Below are 15,154 nucleotides of genomic sequence, written 5' to 3' on the forward strand. Positions count from 1 at the left end.
GGTGTGGAGGCTCACAGCTGTAATCCCAGCACTTTGGGAGACTGAGGCGGACAGATCACTTGAGGTCAGGAGTTCAAGACCAGCCTACTCTACTAAAAATACAAAAATTAGCCATGTGTGGTGGCAGATGCCTGTAATCCCAGCTACTTGGGAGACTGAGGCAGGAGAATTGCTTGAACCCAGGAGGTGGATGTTGCAGTGAGCTGAGATCACGGTCCTACACTCCAGACTGGGTGACAGAACAAGACTCTGTCTCAAAAAAAAAAAAAAAAAAAAAGTAAATGACCCTTGTTTTACAGATAGGAAACTGAGGCACAGAGAGGAAGGTTGATTAACTTGCCCAGATTCACACAGCTATTGAGTGGCAGAACCCCCTTGCAGTGCTGCTCTGTAATGGACAGAACTTGATGGGGTGAATGTGGGAGCCACAGGAAGGTTCAGAATGATCCCCTGGTCCTGGCCAGGGTGGCTAGGTGGGCATGGGGGCCATGCTGTGAGAGGGTCAGCAGGAGGAGGAGCCAGTTGAGGGGGAGGTGAGGCATTCAGGACAGGCTGTGTTGAGGCGTCTGTGAGGAAGCTGGCCTGTGATCTGGAGGTGGGAGGATAGAGTGGGGTTGGAGGGGCGCATACGGGCACGGTCAGCCTGGGGTGGCTGCAGCCACTGGGTGAGCTCCCCAGGGCATCCCCAGGGCCCCAGGCCCCACCTGCACGATGATTCATGGTGCCACGTTGGCACCACTTTGGGTGAGGTGGGTGGGCCAGGATTCTGGGTTCTACCTGTGGCCCTGCACATGACCCCCGTGTTGTTTGTAGCTTGGCAGGTCTGAGGGGCTTGGGACATCTGAGACCCTTGGGCCCTGAGTCCTTGGCTGCCCTCAGTGACCTCTGCAGGGCTCTGCTCTTGGAGGATCTGCCTAAAAACACTTCTGACCCCTTTGAGTCACTCTCTTGGGGTTGGACGAGTGGCTGGGCCTCCCAGCAGGGATGCTTGTTCCAGCTCAGGAGCTTGGGAGGAGAGCTGGGTTCCCCTCCTCTTGGGAATGCATAATGGCTCTCTAGGAGAGGAATTCCAGGCAGCAGGAGCAATTCGCTCAGCTCCACCTGAGGCCACTAGTGCCCCGCACCTCAGCAAGAGGGCTTCCTCCACCTCCCACTCCAATGCTGAGCACCATCACAACCGACATGCAGAGCAGCCGGGCATGGGGGCCTTGAGCAAACTCAGGCCCACAGCTGACCACAGCAGCTCACCCTTTCTCCAGCCAGCCTGGCCCACTTCTCCAGCATCGGTGTTCCTCATTCCATCTCAGTCCTTTTCCCGGCTCATCTTCCGGGAGCCTCCCCCTTCCCCAGGGCCGGTGGTGTCCACTCTGTTCCTCCAGCCCAGCCCTCTCCTCTGATCTCTACACCTATGAACACAACGTGCTGGACATGTCCACGTGGATGTCCCGCCAGCACCTCCGTGCTGCGTCTGGGGCTACACATGTTGCAGACAGGTTTCATCACCTCCCGGCACTGTCTTTTCCTGGCTCCCCAGAACCCATGCTGGAAACCTGAGCCAGCTCTGACTGCTCGCCTCCTCTTTTCTCTGCCCCAGTCCTGGTGGCTCTGCCTCACCCATGTCCTTCCTTCCTTCCTTCCTCCTCCCAATCCCTCCTTTCAGTATCCCCAATCGTCCTTCAAGCTGTGTCACGCCTGCTCCACGTCAGCCCTGTAGTGGCTGCCCGCTGCATCCATGAAAAGCCCCCCCCCTCCTCCATCCTGGTGGACAGGCCTTTTCTGTCGCCCACCACGCTGCCTCATGGAGCCCCGCGCACTTCTGAAGCTCTGCGTTGGTTTGTCTTGGCCCTTTAGCGTCCCCACCCCTACAGGCTCCCTCTTGCCTCTGTGTCTTTGCACTTGTGCATATGCTGCTCCATCAGCCAGGATGCCCTTCCTGCTCTTTTGGGCCTTACTGACTCCCGCTGGCCCTGCCAGGTGCAGCTCAAAGCCACTTCCTCCAGGAAGGGCTCCTGACTCTGAGGCTGCTCAGGCAGGGATCTGTTTGCATCGTTCTTCTGTGGGCTCCCTGAGAGCAGGGCCAGGTCTCATCTCTGGATGCAGCATCCAGCCCAGGCCCAGGGGAGAGCTGTTGCTCACAAGGATTTAAATGAATGCCCCGAGGCCAGTTCATCTTTCAGGCTGGACACTGCCCAGGGTACAGGTATCCACCCGGCCCCGCAGAGGCAAGCAGGGACCTTGGGAGCAGCCCAGCCCACTCTGCTCTCAGCCTGCTGAGCCCTGTGCTGGGCCTACCTGCAATTTCCAAGCCAGCCCGGCGTTGGCGGGGCCCCTGGCTTTGCTTAGGGCTGGGTGGAGCTCCATCAGCCTTCTCTTCCTGGTCTCCCCTTCTTTCCGTACCCCCTGCCTTGGGCTTTCCTGAGGAGGGAAAGAGCCGAGACAGCATGGAGACAGCTTGTTAGTGGCACTCACAGGTCCTAAATGTTTCTTGGGGAGTCTTGGCTGGGCTGTGGCCTCCATGAAAATCTCCCTTTGGTGGTCTGTACTGCAGCCCCTCCCGGCTCCCGACCCAGGCTGGGCGCATAAATCACCCTGGTTGGCTGGGCTCTCCCTATCCCTCTCCAGACCCGCCTGCCCCCGCCCTCAGGCCCACTCAGGCCTGGTTCCCAGGCAGGCCCCAGCCCAGGGCTCCGGCCCAGGCCCCCCCACCCCCGCCCCGCTACCCACGGAGCATGCCGCTCCACCACCGAGGAGCGGCCTGGGGCAGCCCATCCGCGGCACCCTCGGGGCAGTAAATATTATATTACTACAGGGTGTGCAGTACGTGACCTGAGACAGGCCCCGGGGCTTAAGTTTCCCGAGATGGAGTTTGCGTACTGCTCCCCCCACCCTAAAAATTCAATTAAAAAAAATAACAGGAAAAATGTAGTGCGCCGAGGGCCTGCCAGAGTGGTGTATCTGGCGGCGGCGGTGCCGCTGCGCTCCGGCGGTAATTGGTTCTGCATAGCTCGGGGAAATTGGCAGAAAAATAAATCAGCCGGGAGCCGGGAGTCAGACGCTGCGGGGAGGGGAGGTGGGGGGGCTGCAAGTGGTGGGAGCAGACCTGGTGGAGCGGGTTTGACTGATGTCCTGTTTGGGAGTCAAGGGGTGGGGTGGGGCAGGGCAGCCCCATACCCTCAATCAGGGAAAATGGAGAGGGGTCCCGCTTGGTTAGGGAGTGCACAGACCACCCCGCCGCATTTCTGCATGGCTCTTGTGTGGGTACCGACCACTGGGCTTGGAATGGCGAGGAGGAGCCATATGAAGGACTTTTAGGGCGCGTCTGTGGGATGGGGGAGGTCAGAGTTCTTTGCCTCTAAACAGGATTGAGCTTAAACCTGACCTCCTACCTCTCAGGGCTCAGGGCTGTGTTTCTGGCATTGCGTGTACCCCCCACCTCCTCTCCAAAGGCTTCCCAAAGCAGAGGGTTCTGGGAAGGGTTCTGTCGTGGCTCCCCACCCCACCTCAGGTGGATACATCTGAGCTGCTGGCCTCCCCGCAGTGCCTGCAGTGGCTTTTCAGGGGTTCCTAAATTTCTTCCTTGAAGAATGCGGACACACAGCACAGAGCGGGCTTGTTTGAGTGCAGGGCACTCAGCGCTGGGGCCTCTACTCTAGGAGGATCCAGGGGGCAGGAGCAGGACCCCCTGGGCCCTCTGAGAGCCTGTAGTCAGTGGGGCAGAGGGGAACATATATGGAAAAGAACTCACCAGACTGGAGTTGAGGACAGATTCCAAACTGGCAGTCCTGGAATTGGGGGCTGGGGGCTCCACATCAGGAGGTGTGTAGGCTGACATGGGTGAGGAAGGCTTCCTGGAGGAGGTGAGGATGGAGCACATCACACAGAGATGGCTGTGCTTGTGGAGCCGGCTGGAGAAGGCACCCAGCAGGCAGGCGGAGAGGGTGAGGCCTCCTGTGAGAACACCAACACATGTGCATGCCTGGACCTGGGGGAGCCCTGGGCTCATCAGGCACATTCCATCTGTCTGTCCCTCACAGCCAGCCTCTGGGTGATATCCATGAGATACCCTCTGCCACCCACCTGGACGAGTACCTGTACCGGCTGCGCACCCGTCACCTGAGCCAAATCACGGAGGCTGCCCTGACCCTGAAGCTTGGCCACAGTGAGCTCCCTGCTGCTCTGGATCAGGCTGAGGACTGGCTCCTGCGTCTGCGTGCCCTTGCTGAGGAGGTAATTAAGCCTGCGGGTACCTTTCTTCTTCTGCTCTCCTGCTGCCTGGAACATCAGAACTGGCAGGCTCAAGGGAAATGTCTGGATTATTACCCACCCTGGTTCCATTGCTGGGTGACTTTGGGCAGGTGACTTAACCTCTCTCAACCTCAATGGACCAATTTGCAGAAGGAAGAGAGAGGGTGTGGTGGGATACTGGGTGTTATGGGGCCTGGCACAGAACCTGGCACATAATAGGCAACTAATAAATGTCCTCTGCTTGCCAAAGTATGTCAGAGACAGAGCTGGAACCAGAATCCAGGTGCCTGGTTCTAGGTTCAGTGCCAGGGCCTGCTTCCCCAGGTTCCCGACTCCTTCTTCCTGCCAGCCAGTGCTTGTCTGCACCTGGCCAACAACCTCCCCTGCCTGGACCCTCTGTTTCCTGTTGCCCTGGATGCCTCTGAGCCCCAGGGGCAAGAAGGCTACATTTTCAGTAACTCGGAGCTTTGCTGTATCTGATCAGAGAGGACCGGCTCTAGTTTGTCTTTGGGGAACTCTTTCCCCACCTGCAGACCCTCCCCCTGAGGTCTGTGTGGCCAGATGCACCCACCCGGTTCCCTGGCAAACAGGCAGGTCAGGGATTTGTCTGGAATGAGAAGGGTCTGCTCACAAGTGGTGGGCAGAGATCGCTGCTGCCTGCTCTGACCAGAGTCATGTGGGACTCCCAGGGAGGAGGTAGGGGCTCTCCCCAGGAGTGTGAGAAGGGCAGGGCCAGGAGAGGGGCTACTGGAGGAAGCTGTGGAAGGGGAGAGGGAGGCTGCTCAGGAAGGGATGTGGGTCCCTAGAGTCAGCAGGGCCTATAGGCACAGGCTGGTTCCCTGGTGGACACTGTGTTGCTCAGCTGTGGACCAACCCCTCACAGTGGCAGCAGAACAACCCCTCAGGCTGGTCACGGGCTGCTCTCTGTAATCTCAGCCCAGACTGAGCCCTGAACTCTAAGCATCAATTGTGATATGACTGGAAGGGGTTAAGGTCGCGCTGTCACTGTAAGGGCGCCGTGGAGAGAACCCTTCTCAAACTTGCATGTGCATCAAAATCCCTTGGAGGGCTTGTGAAAAGCAGGTTAAGGCCCACCCCTCAAGTTCCTGGCCCCCATGGAACTGGGGCAGAGCCTGAAAATAGGCATTTCTAACAAGTTCCCAGAAGCTGCTGCTGCTGTGGGCGCCACACTTTGAGAACTCCTGGTATAGTGGCTAGGAACGCATATTTGGAGTCAGAAAAACCTGCATTGGTTCCTAAGCTTTCGAAGCCTGAATTTCCTCACCTGTCAAATGGGGCTGCCTGTCTTGCCTCCTGGGCTCGCTCTTGGGGTTCAGTGAAGTGATGCATGGGCATGCTTCACCTGTGCTGCAGGAGCATCAGCTCAGCAGGAGCCGTGGGTGGAGACCTGGCCCCACTTGGGCTCACTTTGCTCACCATCCTTGGAAGCAAATGGACCCTTACCCAATCAGCCTGCTCTCCAGAGTGTGCAGCTGGGAGCAGTTGTCAATCATGCTGGAGGGGCTTAGGGGCCTCGCAGTTTCATTCCGGACTAGTCACCATTTTCAGAGTCCAGTGTCTTCAGGCCATGGGAATCCTGCTGCTAGGGGAGGAGGATATGTGTCCTCTGGGAAAGGCATACCTTCCATGGATCTGTTCCCACTTTCGGGACTGAGGAAGGTGAGCGGTGTCCTAGGCGTAATGTTACCTCCCTGGTCAAATCTTTTTCTCTGATGTTTGCCCCTGGGAATGTCTACCTGGTAGCGAGGACCTAAGAATGTAAGGTCTGAGGTCCAGGCAGGAGTGTCTCTTCCCAGAAGGATGTACTCAGCTCAGTAACCTTGGCAGGCTTCTCATGTGAGCTGGGGGCCGCCTTAGGCTCTGTCCTCTGGGGGCTTACTGCCACTCAAGCCAGACACTAGCCAGCCCTGGGAGGTCTGGGGGAAGGCCAGGGTGGGCAGCATGTGGGATGGAAGCTGGGAGAGGAGAGGCCTCTGTGGCCTCTGAGTCAGAGGTCAGCTCACGGTGTGGCTGTGGGGCATGGGCCTGGTGTGTCACCATCCCTACCCTGACCACCGCCCTCTCTTCAGCCCCAGAACAGCCTGCCGGATATCATCATCTGGATGCTGCAGGGAGACAAGCGTGTGGCATACCAGCGGGTGCCCGCCCACCAAGTCCTCTTCTCCCGGCGGGGTGCCAACTACTGTGGCAAGAATTGTGGGAAGTTGCAGACAATCTTTCTGAAAGTGAGTTTTCTTTTTTCCCAAATCATGATCATATTTTTCCCAACACAAGGCCTTTCTCCCACCTCTTCTGCTTCCCTCTCCTGTTCTTGACCTGTCTTAGTTCTTAGGCTGTGGTCTTGGAAGGAGAGGAGGTCTTTGGGTAAAACAACTTTCCTTTTCCTTGGTCTCCCCCAAAGTCCCCAGGCCCCTGCACCTGGTGTAGGACTAGTAGGTTTGAGCTGGAATCACTGGCGCTGGGAGTGAATGAGGTGAAGTCTGTGGTTCAGGTCATGTCAGAGGGCTGACCCCTGGGGCTGTGTTTGTTCTTCCAGGCAGGGAGGCCTTTATAGGGAGGCCTCAGTCCTCAGCTCCCAGGCACTAGCAGGCCTTGCATGACCTGGCTTCTACACCCAGTCACTTTGAGTGTAGTGCCCTGGACTGGAGCTGGAGTCACTTTGAGGCTCAGGTCCCTCTGCTGGTAAGGCTGGTATCTGGGGTTTGGGACAGGCACACCACAAGCTAGACCCCCTGGAGAGCTGGGAGCATGTAATTGTGTCCCCTGGTCTCACCAGCCCCCACCTCTCCTGCCCTTTCTCCTATTCCAACACCCATCCCTGCTCTCTCTTCCTCCTTTCCAGGGGAGTCACCAGCTTTGGGGATGGGTGACTGGGAGGTGAACAGGTGCTTGGGGAGAGCCCATCTGTGCTCCTCTCTAGGCTCATGTGCAGACATACAGCCAAGGCTGCTGTGGTCCTGGTGTGGCCTGGCGTGCAGGACATAATGTGGGAGATCCTTCCCTGCATGATGGCTGCCCAGGCTCAAGGGAGGGCCCTTCTTGAAGGGCTGTCAGTGAGGCTGCCCCTGCTTGGGGAGGAGTGGCCCTGAGAAGCAGGCCTGCTCCTTACCTCTTTTTTTTTTTTTTTTTTTTTTTTTGAGATGGAATCTCACTCTGTTGCCCAGGCTGGAGTGCAGTGGTGTGATCTCCACTCACTGCCGCCTCTGCTTCTCAGGTTTAAGAGATTCTCCTCCCTCAGCCTCCCGAGTAGCTGGGATTATAGGCGTTCGCCACCCCACTCAGCTCTTTTTTTTTTTTTTTTTTTTGTATTTTTAGTAGAGATGGGGGTTTCACCCTGTTGGTCAGGCTGGTCTCGAACTCCTGACCTCAGGTGATCCGCCTGCTTCAACCTCCCAAAGTGCTGGGATTACAGTCGTGAGCCACTGCGCCAGCCCTCCTTATCTCTTTTCATTTGCCCTGAATAGCTCTGCTAGCACTCAAGGCCTCCTCGACCTAAGCCACCGGGTCTTCATCCAGCCTAGTTCACTTCCCTAAAACCCCTCCGTGCTCGACCTTCCCCCTCCCCACATCTCTCCTCCCTCCTCCCCTCTTCCAGGAAGTCATTGTTGACTTACTTTAGCCTCGAACCCGAACCCGGGAGCAGAGCCCCCTGAGTGATGCCGAGATGCATTTGTATATTGGCCAGTCATCTTGTTGTCCCCTGGGGGGTGCGGAGAGGATAGGTTTCAGTAGCACAGAGGATGCCAGGGTTGACTGGAGCTCTGTGTGGCCTTGGGCAGGTTGCTTAACTTCTCTGAATTGCCTGCTGTCTTATCATCTGTAAAATGAGGGTGGGTGGGGCTGCCCATTTTACAGGTTTTGAGGATTGAGTTAGGTAACACAGGTGATGGGACTTGCTGGAAATAAGTGATCAATGGATGTTAGTTTCTCTCCCCACCTCTCCCCTTTTCCTTTTGGGGAGCTCCCCTTCTCTATGCGTGCCATGACTAGAGGCCAGCTGAAGGCCAGGGATAGTAGATGTCTGCACACAGTTGTGTGAGTAAGGATGTCTGTGTGTGTATGTGTGTTGGGCAGTAGGCTGCCCCCATCCACCTGCTCACGTGCCACCTGGGGCATGTTTCCCATTAGATTCTAACCTCCTGTGCTTGTCAGAGCCTAACCTCTGAGAATCTACCTCCTAAGCCGGTTCCTGGCCTGGTAGGGCAAATAGGAAAAGCAGTCAAGGAGTGGCTGCATCTGAGCAGCGCTGTCGGGAAGGCTGGCTGTGAGAGCAGTGGGGGTGCCACTGAATTGTGCTTGGTGGACTCGCTGGGAGGGGACGAGCTCCAGGTTCTGACCTCTTGGCCATGTAGCCTCAGGGAAATGCACACTGAAACATTTTCCCTGGTTTCAAGCACACACACAAAAAAAGATATAGAATTGTTTCTCGAAGTCTTCCCCACTGAGTTTATGAGCCCCGCCAGTAGCTCCTGAGCAAGCTCTACAAAAATGTTGGCAGCAAGCAGAGACCAAGAAAACACTGGTGTTTCTGAACTTAAACCAAAGTTGGAAAAAATGAGCACCAGCAGGGAGAGAGAGGAGCCCCAAACTAGACATTTCTTTATTTGCTGTTGCTATTTTGGGTCCAGCAGGCTGGCCCCGTCTGGGGGAGGACAGGGGAGAGAGCCGGGGGTGGATGGGGAAGTGGGGTCAGGCATTCCTGCCATCTCCCTGGGGCTGGTGGTTTGGAGGGTAAAGGCAGTTAACCACCCGGGGGAGAGGACAGCCTAAGCGAACAGCCATGGAGAGGTTTCCCCGGGCCATGACACGTGGACTCAGGGGCTCCTCCAGGCTTCATTGAAGATGAATCAAAAGAAGCGGGGCTGTGTTTGCAGGAGGGAAGTATGAGGTGGTCCCGGCCTTGGCATGTCCTCTGCCCCTTCCTGAGCGTCCTACCTGCCCTGGGCTCTCCCTCCAGGGATCCAGGCCTCCCTGAGCAGCGTGGGATGCCTTACCTCAGCCGCCCTTTCTTTTTCTGAACCCACCCCTTTGCTCACGCGGCTCCCTGCCCCAGAGGATATACTGCTTTGAGCTCATGACACTAGGCCTGGGTACTTAATGTGTTGCCTCCTCTAGGGGACAATGTGAATTTTAAGAGCAGGAGCTTCTGCTCCTCAGGCCATGTCTGACCTTGGGTTTCAATCAAATGGTGAAGTAATTGTGGAGAATAATTTCTGTTTCATGTTGGGTTGTTGTGGTTATCCCATTTGGCAGAGCTTCTGAAAGTTTCAGGATAAAAAGCAGTTGAAGACCAGTGAACAGTGGTTGACATGCTGATAATCACTTGAAAGGGTAGGGATATTAGATGATACACTAACCAAAGAAATACAATACTAAACTTGAAGGGGGAGGCTTTAATTTCTTCTCCTTCCAGATCTGTATCATTATATCTCCTTTAGAGACAAGTTTTAGAACTGTGCTGTCCAATATGGTAGCCACAGATGGCTATTTAAATTTGCATTAATTAAAAGTAAATGAAACGAAAACTTTACCTCCCCAGTCATACTGGCCACATTTCAAGTGCTCAGTAGCTACATGGGGCTAGTGACTGCCATATTGGATGGTGAAGATATAAACCATTTTCATCATAGAAAGTTCCATTGGCAAGCACTGTTCCAGAAGAAACTGGAAGTGAGGATGTGGTGGGAGAAAGGGAGAGGAGAGATTCTGGCTAGACATGGTTCCTCTCTGCAGAGTGCTCCTAGAAGGGAATGATGTAGCCTTTGCCTTTGATGGCGAGGAATCTTGGTGAGGGATGGGGGGTGGGGTGGGCATTTCTCAATTGTATGCTCCCCTTCCATGCAATGCTGGTAAGCGCTTCCACAGGGGACATGCCCAGTGAGGGTGTCAGGCTGGTCTACCCAGCCCTGGAGGACTCCTCCTCAGGCTCTCGTTGGGACATCTGGATCCTGAAGGGGACTGTGGGTTTCTGTCCTTCTCTGGTACCCAGTATCCGATGGAGAAGGTGCCTGGGGCCCGGATGCCAGTGCAGATACGGGTCAAGCTGTGGTTTGGGCTCTCTGTGGATGAGAAGGAGTTCAACCAGTTTGCTGAGGGGAAGCTGTCTGTCTTTGCTGAAACCGTGAGTGCCTGCCAGCCCCCACCTCTGCCTCCCACTCCCTGGAGCTGCCTGGGCCCCCTGTTCACGTCTCATTCTTCCTGGCCCTCCAGTATGAGAACCAGACCAAGTTGGCCCTGGTCGGGAACTGGGGCACAACGGGCCTCACCTACCCCAAGTTTTCTGACGTCACCGGCAAGATCAAGCTACCCAAGGAGAGCTTCCGCCCCTCGGCCGGCTGGACCTGGGCTGGAGATTGGTTCGTGTGTCCAGAGAAGACGTGAGTCGTGGGCGGGGAGGACTGGGGAGAGCCAGGCCAGGCTGCCCACTATGGACTGCACCCTCCTTTTGGAGGCAGGCTGGGGCTCTGCTGATCCCTCTGCTTGCTCCTGCGCTGGTCATAGGAACTTCACTGAACTTTCCCAGCACTGAGGCTCGCCAGGCAGCAGTCCTTTCCAGAAGGTCTTGGATGGTCAGACAGTCCTTTATTCTTTTCATTAAATAAAATTTTTTTTTTTTTTTGAGACAGAGTCTTGCTCTGTCTGGAGGCTGGAGTGCAGTAGCATGATCACAGCTCATTGCAGCCTCAGCCTTCTGGCCTCAGGTGATCCTCCTGCTTCTGCCTTCTGAGTAGCTGGGACCACAGGCGTGCGCCATTGTGCCTGGCTAATTTTTAATTTTTTTGTAGAGACAGGGTCTCACTATGTTGTCCAGATTGGTCTTGAACTCCTGGGCTCAAGTGATCCTCCCTCCTCAACCTCCCAAAGTCCTGGGGTTACAGGCTTGAGTCACCATGCCTGGCCAGGCCTTTATTCTTAAGCCTCCATTCTGTGTGGTGTCCATTGGGTGTGGCCCCATCCTCCAAGACACCCAGGACAAGCCCATCACCTCCTCTGCACATGAACCCTTCTCATGTCTGGACTGCTCACACATCCCCTGAGTGGTCCTTTCTCTCTCAGTCCCTCTCAGATCTATGTGGTCCGTCTCCATGTCTATTGCTGCCTTTGCCTCTCTCTCCTCTCCTTTTCCTGTTTGGTTGGCATTCAACTCTATGGTGTTTAATTTTTTTTACTTAAAAACATTGAAGTATAATATGTTATACAGTCAAGCACTCAAATCTTATGAGTACAACTTGGTAACACTTTATATTTTTACAACTATCCATCAAGTCTCGACTGCCCATCCTCCTTTTACTGTCTTCAGTTGGCCTCCTTTTCTCTTTATCTTGGGTGATGTGCTCTTTTGTCCCTGATTATCTCAGGGTGTCCCTAGGTCTCCTTTTCACTCTCTGCCTTGGTCTCTTGCACCCTTGCCTCCCCACCCCCATGTCTCTCATTGTTGGTTGGGGTGAGGCTGACACGGGCAGGGGTGCTCTCCAGGAGGTGGTGGATGGATGGGGGCCTCTCCAGCAGAGACTCTGACCAGCCCTCCTCCACAGCCTGCTCCATGACATGGACGCCGGTCACCTGAGCTTTGTGGAGGAGGTGTTTGAGAACCAGACCCGGCTTCCCGGAGGCCAGTGGATCTACATGAGTGACAACTACACTGATGTGGTAAACCAGGCGCTCAGGGGCAGGTGGGGTCTAGACATTTGGTCTCTGGAGGCACCTGGGGCTCAGGGGAGGCTGGGGCATGTTCCTCCTTGCCCCCTCCTACCTTCGGAGCCTTCATGCTTTGGTTTCTAGAGGGAAAGTGTGGGGTGCAGTGGTGGCAGGACACTGACTCTGGGTCTCTGCCCTTCTATCTGGGACTTCGAGGACGTATGTTGTCAAGTTGTATCTTTTCTGCCTCCCTGCTCACATCTGTCTGTCTCCTCTCATTGCTTGCCTGTTTGGTTTTGTCCTTAGAATGGGGAGAAGGTGCTTCCCAAAGATGACATTGAGTGCCCACTGGGCTGGAAGTGGGAAGATGAGGAATGGTCCACAGACCTCAACCGGGCTGTCGATGAGCAAGGTGGGCAGCATGTGGAGCCTGGCGAGCCCCATCCCCGGCAAGCTCTCAAGCCATGCTGGTGGGGACAGCTGAATGCTAGGGCCCTTCACTGGGCTATTTCACCCACCCCGGGACACTTCTTGAAGGCACCCCCACTCCAAGCTACAAATTAGGACCGAGAGTCAGTGGCCACTCAAGAGTCTGTGACCATGCCCCAAATTCAGAGTGGTCCCAGGAGAGATGGGGAACTGCCAAGCAATGAGTGACGGGTTCCCCCTCCCCCAGGCTGGGAGTATAGCATCACCATACCCCCGGACCGGAAGCCGAAGCACTGGGTCCCTGTTGAGAAGATGTACTACACACACCGACGGCGGCGCTGGGTGCGCCTGCGCAGGAGGGATCTCAGCCAGATGGAAGCGCTGAAGAGGGTGAGCCAGCAGATGGTGGGTGGGAGTGAGGCCCCTGGTCACAGGTGACCAGCAGGCACAGGTGCAGACCTGCATGCACACAGACACATGCATGTGTGCACATGGTATGCACAGACACCTGGTACTCACTGGAGGTGCTCACAGATCACACCAGGCACACCCAAAGATCACATCCAGCATACACACAGATCACACCCAGCACACAGATCACACCCGGCACACCCACAGATCACACTCAGCACACACAGATCACACCCAGCACACAGATCACACCTGGCCCCGCAGATCACACCCAGCGCATGCACAGATTACACCCAGCACACCCAAAGATCACACCCAGCACACACAGATCACACCCAGCACACCCACAGTTCACACCCAGCACACCCAGATCACACCCAACACACCCACAGATCACACACAGCACACCCACAGATCACACCCAGTACACCCACAGTTCATACCCAGCACACACAGATTACACCTAGCACACCCACAGATCACACCCAGCACACCCACAGTTCATACCCAGCACACCCAGATTACACCCAACACACATACCCACAATTCACACCCAGCCCACCCACAGTTCATACCCAGCACACACAGATTACACGTAGCACACCCACAGATCACACCCAGCACACCCACAGATCACACCCAGTATGGATCACACCCAGCACACCCACAGATCACACCCAGCACACACAGATTATACCTAGCACACCCACAGATCACACCCAGCACACACAGATTACACCTATCACACCTACAGATCACAGCCAGCACATGCACAGATCACACCCAGCACACACAATCACACCCAGCACATACACAGATTACACCTAGCACACCCACAGATCCCACCCAGATCACACTCAGCAAACACACAGTTCACACCCAGCACACACAGATCACGCCCAGCACACCCACAGATCACACCCAGTATGGATCACACCCAGCACACCCACAGATCACACCCAGCACACACAGATTACACCTATCACACCTACAGATCACACTCAGCACATGCACAGATCACACCTAGCAGACACAGATTACATCTAGCATACCACAGATCACACCCAGCACACACAGATTACATCTAGCACATCCACGGATCACATCCAGCACATGCACAGATCACACCCAGCACACACAATCATACCCAGCACACCCACAGATCACACCCAGCACACACAGATCACACTCATCACACACACAGTTCACACCCAGCACACACAGATCACACCCACCACACCCAGCACAGATCACACCCAGCACATCCATAGATCACACCCAGTACATGCACAGATCACACCCAGCACAGATCACACCCAGAGATCACACCCAGTACATGCACAGATCACACCTAGCACACCCACAGATCACACCCAGCACACAGAAATCACACCCAGCACACCCACAGTTCACACCCAGCACAGATCACACCCAACACACTCACAGATCACACCCAGCACACACACAGCTGCTTATAGACAGACACACTCAGATGCCCATGATTACAGGAGATCACATGCAAAGTTCACACACTGACCTGGAAGATGGAAAGACACCCACGGACTGTGTCTTAGGCTGGGTTTCCTGGAGGCAGAGGCTAAGACATGGATTTGGCTGCACGTTATTGGGGCAGTGCCTTCGGGAGTGTGAGGAGCAAGGATGCAGCTTCAGGCAGGTCAGCTGCGGCCTGAGCTGTGGCCTGGGGAGGTGCACAACTTGGAACACCACAGAATCTTCACCCGGAGGCAGGGCTGGGCTTTGTATCCTCTTAGTCATTTGTCTAAGCTTGGGGTTGCTGGGGTGAGCTGGAGCACATACCTATTTCTTCAGTGAGGGGATTTCCTTTAGCATGGGGGTTCCCTGGAGCAGGTGACTTCTGGGAGCTGGGAGTGTCGATGCTGATGGCAGCTGGGGATGGGTGTGCCACACGTGTACACTGGCTGGTGAAGGGGCTGGGGCGGGCCCCATTGGCATTCATGCAATGCAAGCACACATGCCCACAGTTGAGCACAAATGCCATAGGACACTGTCAGGCCCATCGTGCACATGGATGAGCGCACGCAAGCATGTGCACTTGCTCTGGGGTCACACAGGGGCCTGTGCGCTGCACAGCCTCTGTGCCTGCCTCCCCTGAACCTTCTTGGTCTATGATCTTCCTTTCTAAATGCACATTTGAATTCTGGCTGAAGAACCAGACTTCCCTTAGTTCAGGAGTAGCCTGTGGCATGACTCAGGTTCCTTTCTTTCTCCTTGGGGGCAGAGAACCTAGAGAGGACTGTTGCTGGGTCCAGGGAGGGGCAAGGCTTTTGGACAACCAGCTGTTCCTGGTTCTGTGGACCAGACAGATTCAACTTTCTCCCTGAAGGGGCATCTAGCAGACAGAGGCAAAGCCTGCCCAGGCTCATGTGCC

General features: G+C 55.5%; 1 protein-coding gene across 17 annotated transcripts in view; it reads left to right on the forward strand.

Annotated features, from left to right (window-relative positions):
- Positions 1 to 15,154, forward strand: part of DYSF (dysferlin) — a 236,488-nt gene that overhangs the window by 104,464 nt on the left and 116,870 nt on the right. For all 17 annotated transcript variants that reach the window (XM_017877594.1, XM_017877596.1, XM_017877598.1 and 14 more), the window contains 7 exons: positions 4,035 to 4,227; positions 6,336 to 6,491; positions 10,256 to 10,387; positions 10,477 to 10,643; positions 11,802 to 11,916; positions 12,211 to 12,316; positions 12,581 to 12,723. In XM_017877594.1, coding sequence (XP_017733083.1) covers positions 4,035 to 4,227; positions 6,336 to 6,491; positions 10,256 to 10,387; positions 10,477 to 10,643; positions 11,802 to 11,916; positions 12,211 to 12,316; positions 12,581 to 12,723 — 1,012 coding nt within the window. The remainder of the gene's footprint in view (positions 1 to 4,034; positions 4,228 to 6,335; positions 6,492 to 10,255; positions 10,388 to 10,476; positions 10,644 to 11,801; positions 11,917 to 12,210; positions 12,317 to 12,580; positions 12,724 to 15,154) is intronic.

The sequence above is a fragment of the Rhinopithecus bieti genome, unplaced genomic scaffold (genome assembly GCF_001698545.2).
Source record: "Rhinopithecus bieti isolate Rb0 unplaced genomic scaffold, ASM169854v2 scaffold_10706, whole genome shotgun sequence".
In the NCBI taxonomy this organism is placed as follows: Eukaryota; Metazoa; Chordata; class Mammalia; order Primates; family Cercopithecidae; genus Rhinopithecus; species Rhinopithecus bieti.